The 14,148-nt window shown below is 42.4% G+C and overlaps 1 protein-coding gene across 1 annotated transcript in view; it reads right to left on the bottom strand.

Annotated features, from left to right (window-relative positions):
* Positions 1–14,148, bottom strand: part of UTRN (utrophin) — a 1,458,479-nt gene that overhangs the window by 949,233 nt on the left and 495,098 nt on the right. The window contains exon 43 of the mRNA XM_029594027.1: positions 5,852–6,002. Within this exon, the coding sequence (XP_029449887.1) occupies positions 5,852–6,002 (151 nt within the window). The remainder of the gene's footprint in view (positions 1–5,851; positions 6,003–14,148) is intronic.

The raw sequence follows: 14,148 nt of genomic DNA, 5'->3' as shown, positions 1-14,148 counted from the left end.
CCAGAGACTTGACCTGAATCAGCCAGTTGTCCAAACACGGATATACCACAATCCCATCCTTTCTCAACTCTGCCGCCACCACCAACACAACCTTGGAAAAAGTTCTGGGTGTGGTGGCCAGACCAAAAGGCAGTGCCCGAAACTGATAATGGCATCCCAACACTGCGAAACACAGTTGGTGCTCCAATCGGAAGGTAATATGGAGGTATGCCTCGGAGAGATCCAAGGAGGTCATAAATTCTCCCGATGGTATGGCCATTATCACTGAGTGCAATGTTTCCATGCAAAAATGAGTCACCTGCAAATGACAGTTGAACCCTTTGAGATCCAGGATGCAATGAAAAGTGTCCTCCCTTCTTGAGCACAACGAAATAAAACAGTGCTCATATTTTCTTGAGACATAGGCACTGGGACCACAGCCCTAAGATTGAGGATTCTTGACAATCTATACTCCACTGCCTGCTTCTTCTGCTGAGAGTGGCAGGGAGACACCATAAACACGTTCCGTGTAACACTGTGAAACTCCAGCACATATCCCTCTCGTATCACTTCCAGGACCCACTGATCAGATGTGATGTTGACCCACCTCTGATAAAAGAGAGGTGCACCCCCTATCTCCTCTTCCCAGAGGTGGGTCAGCAAACCTTCATTGGCAATCTCGGGAGGTTCCACTACCTGAGCCCACGCCCCATCTGGGCTGTCTGGGACAAAAGAACTGAGGCCTACCGAAAGGTTGAGTCCTCTGAAAAGTCGCTTCTCAGTAGGGTCGAAAATACTTGGATCCCCTGGCAAGACCTCTCATGCCAAAAGAGCACGGTATCTGCTTCTTATCCTCTGACAACTGGGGAACTAGTGATTCGCCCCACTTACTGGCCATTTTCTCCAACTCACTCCCAAACAAGAGCGGGCCTTTAAAGGGCAACTTTGTAAGGTTAGCCTTGGAGGTCACATCAGCTGACCAATTTCTCAACCATAACTGACACCTGGCTGCTATTACTGAAACCACCCCTCTGGCTGACGTGCGAACCAAATCGCAGAACACATCTGCCAAAAAAGGGGCTGCTGGCTATATAACTGCCCTGGAATTCACTCCAGATTCATCGACTTCCTGAGAGAGAAGTAAACAAGAGCAAGCCACCAGGGAACAACTGATTCAAATGCTTGCTTAAGGATGGCCTCAATCCTTCTATTGTGCACATCCTTCAAGGACATCCTCCCTACACCAGGATAGTCATCTGCTTGGAGACAGCACAGACAAGCGCATCTACTTTCGGAAAACACAAATGTCTCTCACCACTGGATCCAGGGGGTACAGGCCTTCCAAGGGCCGACCCCCTATGAAATTAGCCTCCGGGGCGTCCCACTCAAGATCAATCAGTTCTTGAATGGCCTCCATAACAGGGAAAAAACAAGAGGCTTTATGCAAAGAAACCAAAATGGGATTTTTCTTTGGCTCAGACATGAAATCTGCCCCAGGTACTCCCAGAATCTTTAACGTTTGGGAAATCAGAGCCGGTGGCTCATCTGTATTAAAGAACAGCAACATAGACCTTTACGGTTCCAGCCCTGGAAGAATTTCCCCATTCTCCAGAAAGTCAGGATCAGCCTCATCATCAGGGCCATCCGGATTCCTATTGGGAGAACCTGCTAGCAATCTAGGTATACTTCGGCGCTTAACAGAAGTACTGGGCAAGTGAGAGGTGACCGCCTGTAACTCTGACCTGACAGAAATGGTCTGGGCTGAGGACTGTGCCTGAAGAAAGGATTGCAATCCTTGAAAAAATTCCACCCAAGAAAAGGCAGAAGGATCCATGCCAAAACCAGAAGGCATCTGTGCTGTGCCCACTGAGCTACTGTCCTCTGCTGATGAACCAGCTAAGGGAGTTCCAAGATTAGGCAACCCTCTTGACATGTCTTTATCCAGACCATCATCAGGCTGGGAAGAACCAAGCTTAGTAAAATCAGAGGACGATAATTCTCCTGAGCCTCTAAGCAGCGCTGGCACAAGTTAAAGGGCATGCCAGGCTGAGATGCCCGAATATAACAGGCAGCAAAGAGGGAAAGACGCTTAGGTTTCTTAGCCACATGCACCATCAGTCTGTCAGTACACTTAACAGGAGATTGAAAGTGTGTGTCCAGCTGAATTCACGCTGTAAATTTAAGTGCACAAAAGTTAGGTGTTCCAAGGCCAGGCGTCGCAAAACTAGGCGCACGTCCGCCATCCCAAACTTAAGCGCACAACCAATGCGGCCCCAATTTGTGTGCAAAGGCAGCGCACCCAAAAGAAACTAGGCATACAACTTGGATGCACAGCCAGATGCACTTGCACACACTGACGGGCCTGAAGAGGGCAGCCTAATGCACAGAAAAAAGCATGCAAAATACTGCTGCACCGTGCCACTCGGCGCACAGAGAAAAGCCTAACAGCTGGGCCTAGCCCACCTGGGCTGCTCAAGTCCCTTAACCTCCCTCGGGAGTGGGAGCAAATATCAGAACGGTGCACCAAGCACGGAGACCGGACAAAGCCTTACCAACAACCCTTCTACTCTATCTCTGCCTTTTTTACCTTACCTGAGCTCATCCTTTCCCAGCTGAGTACAGAGATGGTCTCCAGCTGTGGGGGGGAGAGGGCATACCATCACCACTGCGCTTGGCTTCCTTCACCCTCTGCCTTTCAGCTGTTTGAACAGCTAAGTCCATGCCGGCTGAGAAAACTAGCTACCAGACCAAGGCACTCATCTGGGGGACCAGGGAAATCACCGCAGAAATTCTCAACTGGGGAAGGGACTATTTGGTATCACTGCAGGAGAGCGGGGTGAATTAAATCTTTTATTTCTCCTTCTAAAAATCTGAAGCAATCCCCAGTAGGGAGATGCACATCCTCCATATCTTGGAGACGGAGAATACTGGCAAGCTGATGTCACTGCAAGAGTATAAATACTGTGACGTCAGCTTTGCTCTGTCTCATTTGCTGGTGGAGGTGCATAACCCACTAGTCTGAATTCATCTGTCTGGGCACTAGGAAACGCATATTTCTGCCATGAAAATACACGTGTATATTTGTAATGCCTTCTCTAACAATTAAAAAAAAAAATACATGCATATATCGTCCATGTGCAATAACTCTTAACAATTCATGCGTCATAACCCTGAATTAAACATGGAGGTAGGTATATTTTAAAAGTATGTTCTGAAAATATTTGCACTTATGCTTCTGAGTCCAGGAACATCCCTAGATCTGATTGTTCCCCCTACCTCCACCCCCTGTTCACATGTGCACGTAAAACTGCAAGTATGTGCTGTAATGGAAAATACATCCCATTACAACAGCTAAAAAGGAATGGAATGCAGGCAAGGGCTGAGTTAGACAAAAGCTCAGCCAAGGAAGGGGAGGACTACAACTCCCAGAGGGCAAAGCGACTGAAGGGAGAGGAAGTTGAGCAAGGCCAGGAACCAGGTGCTGGGCTGATTAAAGGAGAGCAGCCACATATATGAAACTGGTGGGAGTGGTAGGAGAAGAGGTAGGACAGCGGAGGAGGGAGCAACTAATAATGAACAGCAGCAGTAAGCCCTGGTGGATTGTTAGGATAGAGTAGGAAAATGTGTGCTTTGTTTGAAACGTGTTCTCTTCAGCTGTTGGATTTTCCTATAGAAGGAGAGGAGGCAATCCTCCTCAACTCTAGGGAGACACCCAAGCTGGGGAAGGGAAAGGCACTGCTGGGATTATGACTGAATTAGACTCCTGAAAGCGGGCCAAGCTTCAGAGAACTACATTTTAAAGACTTGGCTATTATAAACGGAGGAGCTGGGATGGGCACAACTGGAACTGAACTCTGGTTTGGAGGAAACGTTGAGCCAGGACAGAACTTGGCTTTAGCGCTGGAGTTTAAAATCCTTTTCTGGCGTAGGGCGTAGCGTGGAGACAGGCACAGTCAGAGGGCATGAATGTGAAGGAGCTGTTGGTCCTGGATAAAGCCGAACTTTTGGAACTGTGTTCCAAGAGTGTATGCAACAGGCACCGCCTACTGGACTTTATTTTTTTGGAAACCCGCAGCTTTTCTGAACAATTCTGCTTACAACCCGAGTATGTGTGGACTCACCTTTGCTTAAAGCCATATCCAGACATCGTGAGATGTTGGGATACTGCCGCGAGGAACCGCCTGTGGAAGCTCCAGCAGCCGAACTCTACCCGGTGAGCATTTACAGCACTACTTGGGAGTTTGAAAAAACAGCATATACACACGTACATGCAACTTCCACACATATATGCTATTTTTACGCATGCCCCCCAAGTATAATTCTTTGAAAATTCCCTCTTTTTATTGAGAATGTGCATTTGGCTGTAATACAACCTAGAAAGGTACAATAGTGACTTTACAGAAAAGTCAAGCATCCCTCTAAATCTTGACTATTCCGATTTCACCAAGTATATACCAGTCACCTGTTCTAGAGCCATGCCCTAACGAAGGCTGCAGAAATCAAATCAGAAGAAAGAAAGCGAATGTGCATAGGACTCCGTTCAATAATTTCACTGCAGCGAACCGATTAAAAGCCTTTCATATGAGGCACCTTTTCTGTTCACATTGAAGGAGGAGAAACATGCATTACAACTGCCAAAAATAATTGGCTGTCTCTTCAGCAAATCAACTTGGCAATTTTTTTTTTTTTTTTTTGCAACTACCAATTTTTTCTTGTGCAGGTTATTTCTGTTTAATGGAACAAAGCTACATTTACCCTTTACTAATTTTAGGCTCGCTGTGCCCTGATAACTGTGACATTACACTTGCAGACATAAGCTGGAAGTAGCGAAAGTCTGAAACAAATACATAAATGGAAAGGGAGAAGAAAATCTTTAGTGAACATTGACATTTTTCAACACACCCACGTCAACACTAGGACACCCAGAAAAACCTTCTTTAGTATAACTCTGACAACTGGTTTGTGACGGAGCCAATGGATTTGTATTACACCATAAACACTAAAACATGAATACTGTCATCTCATGAGATTATGGTACAGAATCTTACTTATATCAGGTCTGTATAAATGGTAAGGTGACCTTAAAAGTGGATTGATCACTGACAAACACCCAAATGCCTTGAGTATGGACCGGAGCAGCAAAGTTCATCAAGCGAATATAAATGTTGCGTTTTTATCTTTTTTTTTTTTCAAATTTCTGGATAGGTTAGCACAAAATATAAGATATTTGATGCATACTAGCATAGTCAAATGCTAAAATGCTAAATATCATGGCTGAGATTCAAATGATCTATTGACTTAGCCAATCAATGTACGGGGATGGGGTTTGGTCGGAGGTACGGCCTTAGCTGACTAATACTAAATTTTCAGTGTTAGCCTGCCTAGTACTAAGTGCAGTTATAGTTAGCTTACATCTAATTGGTTACATTTAGCTAACTGGGTTTAAGTGAATTTTCCATAGCAATCAAGACAGCCATCTTGGCTGTTTGGCGGGCTCTATAAAAACCGAACCCATTGCATTTAATATGAAGTGTAAAAGAGTTTTCAGCATGCTAGGCTTGTCACTTAACTCCAAGTTGACCTTGAGAGGCTGATATGGTTACAATTCCTCTGAGAAAGGAAGGATTACAAGTCCAGAGATAGAATGGGGTGAAACCGGAGTTGGATCAGTCTCTCAGGGATAATCCCAGCAGAGGCAATTTTGAAGACAAAACATTTCAAATCACAAGGAGAACACTAGTCAAAACCAATCCCCCAGCACTGGGACTGCAATCCTTCAGCACCTTTTCCATTTTTCAAACTGAGTGGACCAAAGTTTTCCCAACTTCCACCATCTATCAATGTCTCCAGATCCTGCCAGGGCCAAACTCACCTGCTGATGCAGCCGAGCTGCATCCAAGTCCAGGGAACCATCCTGAGCACGGCTCTCACCCAGCAAGTGCTCGGCTTCCGTAATCCACTGCGTGAGGTCATTGAGGTCACAATGGAACTGCCTCCACTCTTCCACTGCTCTGTCGAAGCAACTGCCGGGGAACAAGAGCATCGTTGCCAATTTAGCAAAACTATTGGAAAAGTGAAATTTAGTCATTCAAACATTCAGGCCGTATTTCAATTTAAAACAACAAATAGTTTCTAATGAAACAACCTGTAAAATAAAAGGCACACTATATTAAGCTCCACATTTAGATTTAGTGGAAGGGAAGCAGTGATGGGGGACAGAGGATTCCTTCTTCTTAAATAACTTCAGAGGCAACTTCACGCCTCACATGCAACTCTCCTAACTGATGTACAGAAGGGCAAGGTGTGACTAATAAAAGAACTTTGCCTCCTCCTGCTGGAGAAATAAAGATTGCGCATCTGCAATAGACTATGACCACAACTTTTTTTTTTTTTTTACACATTTTATAAGCATACGAAACTTATGACAACTAATTACATCACTTTTCTGTTTACAAAAGCATATGGCACCAGGATGCCCTAGTGGTAAAGACCTTGGATGTAAGTGCCAAAATACATATGCCTGTGTGGGTTCAAGTCCCACTCCTGGTAATGTTTTCAATGTTGCACTAAACAAAGCGTTATCTGAAAACAGCCAATCTCTTGGTGTGTTGAACCTCCACTCCTAGCAATGTTTTACCAGTGCTTTAGAAATGATCTGAAAAGGAATCCGACGAGTGAGGTTATCCAATTTGCAGATGATACAAAATTATTCAGAGTAGTTAAATCACAAGCGGATTGTGATAAATTGCAGGAAGACCTTCTGAGACTGGAAAATTGGGCATCCAAATGGCAGATGAAATTTAATGTGGATAAGTGCAAGGTGTTGCATATAGGGAAAAATAACCCATGCTATAGTTACACGATGTTAGGTTCCATATTAGGAGCTACCACCCATGAAAGAGATCTAGGCATCCTAATGGATAACACATTGAAATCGTCGGCTCAGTGTGCTGCAGCAGTCAAAAAAGCAAACAGAATGTTAGGAATTATTAGGAAGGGAATGATGAATAAAACAGAAAATGTCATGATGCCTCTGTATTGCTCCATGGTGAAACCACACCTTGAGTACTGTGTACAATTCTGGTCGCTGCATCCCAAGAAAGATATAGTTGCACTGGAGAAGGTACAGAGAACAGCTCCCCTCTGAGGAAAGGCTAAAGAGGTTAGGGCTGATCAGCTTGGAGAAGAGATGGCTGAGGGTGGATGTGATAAAGATGTTTGACATCATGAGAGGTCTAGAATGGGTAAATGTGAATCGGTTATTTACTCTTTTGGATAATAGAAGGACTAGGAGGCATTCCATGAAGTTAGCAAGTAACACATTTAAAACTAATCTGAGAACATTCTTTTTCACTCAACGCACAATTAAGCTCTGGAATTTGTTGCCAGAGGATGTGGTTAGTGCAGTTAGTGTAGCTGGGTTTAAAAAAGCTTTGGATAAGTTTTTGGAGGAGAAGTCCATTAATTGCTATTAATCAAGTTGACTTAGGGATTAGCCACTGCTATTACTGGCATCAGTAGCATGGGACCTACTTAGTGTCTGGGTTATTGCCAGGTACTTGTGACTTGGATTGGCCACTGTTGGAGACAGGATGCTGGGCTTGATGGACCCTTGGTCTGACCAGTATGGCAATTTCTTATGTTCTTAACATTCCCACAGTGAACACAGCCACAGGTCCTTGGCAATGTATTCTAAAATTTGAAATCAAATATCAAGTTTAAGCTAATGTGTCAGGACCAGGGTTTGGCTCCTGACTTACAGAATGAAGGAGCAGCACAACATGTCACCAGCTCTGGCCTCCCTTCCCACTCTACAATACTGATAGGTCCAGGGGCAGAAAAAAAGCTTGCTGAAGGGATGCACTCGGTATGGGGTTAAAGGCAATCAGGAACTGAAGGCTGAACACTTTTTCCTAGTTTGGATTCCTATCCTCTAGTTGCCTGTGTGTGTGTAAAGGGCACTGGGAGATTCTGGAGAAATTATTGGTGTCATAGTGCAGGCATCAGCCTGGCACTAATTCGTCGCTACGAAGCAGTGATTGGCCAATGCTCTTCTTTAAATCAGTGGCTAGAAGTGATGCTATTACTAAACTAATCAGCAGGAGGAAAGTACAATTGGCAACTTCTGGGCTCTGGATGGCAGAGGATGTTCACAGCTACCTGTAGAACTGGTTGCAGATTTTATCTGTCATGCCCTTCCAAGGCCAGTAAAGAGGGACAAAGCCCTGTAAAGCAGGCATAGAAAAACTAGCTGTACCTTGCAAGGCAGGTCAATTACCCTGCAAGATCAGTCCCAGCAGGGACTGGGGCTACTCAGAGTAGCATTTTGACAGAACACTTCTGGGCTCAAAGCCGGTCTAATGAATATGTTCATATGTGAGGCACTGGAAATGCGGTTTTGCAGGGTCATATAATTACATTTGTACTCAAAGTTAAATGAAAGTGAAATGCAGAGATTCTAGCCTTAACCAAAGCGTTGAAAGCCGCACAATCTCAACATATGGCTGATCTGTCTCCCTCTTCTAAATTTATTATAGATCAAACCTGGGCGGCCTTGAATCACCTGCTGCATCAGCGGGCCTCCAAGTCCCTCAGATATTACCAATATCAGATGCCTGAGTTTTATGAACTAATACTATTTTAGTCAGGAACATTTGATAGTCTACAGCCCTAAGTATAGGAGACTAAGTACACATTTGATAATATTCAGTCCTGAGTACAAGTGATTATTATAGTCCTATAGTCCTAAGTATATGATTAGATATTATTTATTTCTGAGACTAGATATTATTTATTTCTATGTTAGCCATGACTGTGGATTTTCCTCCTCCCAGTTCAAGTGCCCCTGTTTTATTGTAACTTTCATTCACTTTTTCTCTCTTCGCCTATTGTTCACGTTGATGTTAATGTTATTGCACAGATGTTTATTGTAAACCGATACGATATGATTGGTATCATGAGTGTCGGTATAAAAAAAGCCCTAAATAAATAAATAAATAAATAAATAAATAAATGTATAAATTTGGGAATAAGCCTAGCAAACTCCTTGCAAACCTAGTGCAGGTACGGGGACAGAAATCATGTATTGCAGGGATTCAAGACAGTTCAGGTGTTCCCCGGCATTCTCTTTCAGATATTATTAAGATATTTTTGGATTATAACAGTGCCCTTTATAGTGCTAAAAGTATGAATATGGAAGTTTGTGATTTTTTTTTGTGATTTTTCATGGCCTTTGGTCTCATTGGAGGAGGTGGAGGGACTCAGTGCCTCAATCTGGGATAGTGAGATTTTTTCTGTAATCCAGAGGAAGGCATCGGAGCTGAATGGTTTGAGCACAGAATTTTACAAAATTTTAATATTTCCAGTGCTTCCTGTATTATCGAAATTTTATAATAATTTGGTGGAGAAGGGTTCCCTTTCTTCTCATATGAACCAGTCGGTAACAGTTGTGCTCCCTAAGAAAGGTAAGAATCCCTTGGAAGTGGGTTCCTATCTTCCCATTTCTTTGATTAATGTTGATTTGAAAATCCTGGCTACTGTTCTGGCAAACAGGCAGAACACTGTCCTCCCCACCCAAATAATAAATGCTGATCAAACGGGTTTCGTGAAAGGGCAACAGGGGGTCAAAAATGTGTGTAGGGTGATGGCTGCTTGAGTTCCACCTCTACGGCAGAGTCAATTATTCTTAGCCTCGATGCAGAAAAGGCTTTCAATTCTTTATCGTGGGACTTTGTTTTGGGCCCTTTCTCACTATGGGTTTCCCGGTAGACTGCTGGAGTGGTTGAAAGATTTATATAGTAACCCCAGTGCACGTATTCTTATCAATGGAGTCCTGTCAGACTCTTTTGCTCTGCAATGTGGAGCTTGTCAGGATTGCCCCTTGTCGCCTTTATTGTTTATCCTTGCAATAGTACCCTTGGCGTCTAAATTGAGACAGGAGGTGGAGTTTCATGGTCTAATGGTTGGCAATCTTCTGTTGGAAATTGCTTTGTTCGCTGATATTCTTTTGTTTGTAAACCATCCCAAGCAGAGTACACCTTGCATTATATGCATATTTTCTCAGTTTAATCAGATAGCTTTGGCGTTGGACCCGAGATTGTACGAAACCTGGGAAGGCCCATTCCCTTTTGCTTGGGCCTCACATAAAATTAAATATTTGGAAGTGTGGATACTCAGAGATTTAGGCTCATTGTATGGGCTGAATATCACTGATACTATCTTGCAGATACAGTCTCAGCTGCGAGCTTGGCAGTCTCTCCCTTTTCTTTATTTGGCAGGTGTGCGCTTTTAAAAATGGTGCATACACTCAAGACTTTATATAAACTACATATGCTTCCTTGCTGGCTTACCGCACATGACCGGCATAACTTACATTCCACTTTTCTCACTTTTATTTGGAATGGTAAGGGAGTGCATATAAGTCATGGAAAGAGGAGGCCTTGGCTTTTCCCGATCTGAGACTCTATAATGCAGCGTGCCAATTAAGATTTGTGGGCGAATGGTTTACTGATGGGTACAAGTTTTGTGAACCCAGATTACTCGCTAATATAGTTGCTCCACGGTTTCCCTTATATTTAATTCAGGCCTGACCTGGCAATGTGCGGTGCCAGCCCTTCTCTAAATTTTTGCTTTACCCCTGTATACAAGCCTGGCACTGGCTGAGGGCTAAATGGGGCTTACCTGGCTGCTATTCTTTGCTGCTTCCTTTGTTGGGTAATATGGGTTTTTCACCTGGAAGAGATTGTGCAGCCATTTTTCATAGCTGGGCTAAGGCAGGCATTCTCTTCATTTTGCATTTATATGATTCCAGTGCACCCCATTGTTCTCTCTTTTGGGTCAGGTCTTTCAAGTCCTCTCTAAGCATTTTTTTTTGCATATCTTCAGACCCAGCATTATTTAGGAACTTTTACTTGGGATGCAGAGGCTTTTTCCCAGGAAGTATTTTTCGCCCTGGAGCTTCAAGATGTGTCCCTTTTGAAAAACTCTATTGCAGGTTGGCATAGATTGTGTGAAAAGCAGTTACAGCCTTCTCATATTGATTCTCTTGCCAATTATTGGTCCCTGGCATTAGGAGAACTCATCTCTAAGGAATCACTGGTATATTGTTTTACATCTTTACATCATATCACTTCTGATTCCAGCTTGCGTGAATTACAATATAAGCTGTTACACCATGCCTATATTCACGATGTGTAGAGACATCCTATGGGTTTGGCATCCAGTACTTTGTGTGTCAAGTGTGGAGTAGAGATGGGATCTCTTATTCATGGATTCATTTCATGTTCTCACCTAGACGGTTTCTGGTCCGTTGTGTTAAATACCCTGCGCACCAGTGTATTGGCCTCACGATTGTCTGTTCTCTATTGGGTGTGGCGCGAGTATCCTCCAGTCAGTTTTCAGCCAAGGTAAATTTCATCTGGTTGGCTCTCCTGATTGCATGTAAATGTATTTTGGTGGTATGGATAGAAGTGCCACCCATCCCAACTTCTTAGTTTCAGAAAATAGCTTTGCTTATACAAATGGAGTGGCTGGACTTTAAATTGGGTAGACACAAGTTTGACTAATGTTATTGTACACTGTGGGATGTTTTTTTATGATCTCCTTCCCAGTAGATATTCAATCTGGGTTGAGCCATACGGGCTATGATACAAAGTGGCACAGCCCCAATGGGGAGTCCCAACATGGCCAGAGAATCTCAAGGACCTAGGGTGGCACTGAAAGTCAACTGCTGAGTCTTGGAGGCTCATTTGTTTTTCATACATTTTTCTATGGGTTTGTGTTTGTGGACTCTTTTGGCTCACTTGTGGCTTGGTTGGGTTAGCTGTTGCTTATCCCAGTGCTTTTACCCATTTGGTAAACCTATCTGTTATTGGAGGGGTGAGGGAGGTAACATCATAATGACAGCTGAAAAAGACCAAAATGGTCTATCTAATATTTCCAGCAAGCTTCCCAAGGTAGTAACTGCCCACTCCATGCAGTTTACCCCCCATGTTTCCTTAAGGGTAGTTCATTTAGGTTCATTTAGGAGGGTGGAAATGGGTGTAAGCATGTGTTATTGTGGTTTAGTATGCATGCATGGATGTGAATGAGGTTTGAATGTGTTGCCATGTGTTGGTTTGCCTGAGTCCTACTCTGGTAGGACTTCAGATGGGTAGAGGGAAAGAGAAATACTCTGTGCAGCCTACATTTAAGTCTTCTGGTTTCGTGGCCCTATGGGTTTGTTTGTAAGCATCCAGTAATGATGTTCAAGATTTTAGTTCTGCATCTTGATAATATGCTGTACTTTTTGAACTCAATATTGACTCCTCTTCTTAGATCTATTTGTGATCAGCTGTTTAGGTTTTTGTACCCCCTTCTCTCTATCCATGTTAAAGTTAATGTCAATAAAAATTATTTTGGAAAAAAAAAGTGCGAGGGATCAGATGTGATTAGGGAGGTGGTTAATTTTTATGACTCGAAATAACCGCATACAAGAACTTGCACAGAGCACAGGAAGATAAACCGGGAGCATTTGTTAAATGCTTTTCCTATCCCAATAATCAGCCAACTATTCTTCACTGGGAATATGAAACTTTGATTCATGGTTTGCTCTCTCTGAAAGTCCAGCGATTCTTTAATGTTTATGTATTGCATAATGCACACTGTGACCCGAACTGTTTCATATTCCACCAGAGTGTTAAGAACACTCATAACCCTGTAAGACAAACCAATAAGAAAAACCAAAGCCAAAAGAAATTTGCTGAGCTTCACAGGAAAGCATACTGTGATTTAAAACGGAAAACAAGTGCGTGGAACTGCACAGTGGCCGGTACACACTATTACAGGAACTTTCCCCATGGTGCTAGTGCTTGTGTGCCTGCAAGTAACTAAAGATATGCAAAATACTACCAACAAAGGAAATGCTAAGCTATTTAATCTTTGCAGAAGACGTCCGCAGAAAGTTGGTAGAAAACTTTGCCCATTTCACACAGAAACTCTCCCATTAAATCCTATGATGGATACATTCATAAATTTGCATATTTCACAGATTAGCTGTAAAAAGAATGTTTTCCCACAAAAATTTGCTTTTATTTTTCTGCATCCTTACCAAAACCTCGTCATCAAAGGTAACAACCAAAAAGATCATGCTGTACAGTTTCAAATTTCTCACCATGGCATTCCAGTCACTGCAATATAATATCAAATGGCCATAGAGTAAGAAGTTGAGTTTAAAAACGCTGCAGTTTGACGTTGACGGTATTGAATACAAACAGTGGAAATTGGCAGGTTAGTAGATACATAAGAATGAACTTACATAAATTTATGTGGTATTTGGTGGTGGATTATATTGCTTTTTGGCTATACTGTTTTTTGATTTTTGGTAGGTTCTGATTAACAGAAGAAGTTAAGAATAATAGTGGTAAGGAATTATACAGATGGATATATAGGTAAGCGGGTTTGCTGGGATTTTAAGGATGGTGACTGGATAAATAATTTATTTTAATACAATATATTTTATTTGGTGATTTCATGGTTAATTATAATAACATTCATATATTTATATATTTAGGTGATGGTTTTAGTAACGATAGCACATGCAACAATCATCCTATACAGTGTATATAGAAGTTCCCGTTTTTCAAAAGAAATTATAGAGTTGGTAATGGTCCCCTGAGGAAACCACCTTGGTGAAACGAAGGCTTGTCGTCGGGAATGTTACAACAATAAAGAGGAAATTTATGAATAAATAAAGAACATGAAAGGGAACTAAGAGGATGATAAGCTGATAATTGTCTGTTTAATAATAACTGATAAATGTGTTATGAAAGAAATTGTTTTGCAGCTATTGTGACTGTAATATCATTTTGATAAACGGTATATGGATGTATTTCAATACATTAGTATAGGTGAACTGTTGTATTAGAATCAGGTGCAATATTTGTTTAATGATTGAGCATGTGTGTATGTGGTGTGAATGAGGGGTGATATTTTAAAGTGTATTATTTAAATAATGAAATTGTATTTAAGGATTACAAACAATAAACGAGCTAAATAATACACAGGTATTTAGATATTATTTATTCCAGTCACTGCACCATGTCCAAAGCATTTCATCTGGTTTTCCCCTCATCTAGGACTGGGCACACCTCCACCATCCTGCCCCTTAATGGGCACCACGCAGACTAGACA

Source organism: Rhinatrema bivittatum, chromosome 3 (genome assembly GCF_901001135.1).
Source record: "Rhinatrema bivittatum chromosome 3, aRhiBiv1.1, whole genome shotgun sequence".
Classification (NCBI taxonomy): domain Eukaryota; kingdom Metazoa; phylum Chordata; class Amphibia; order Gymnophiona; family Rhinatrematidae; genus Rhinatrema; species Rhinatrema bivittatum.
This window is presented reverse-complemented; position numbering and strand designations above follow the sequence as displayed.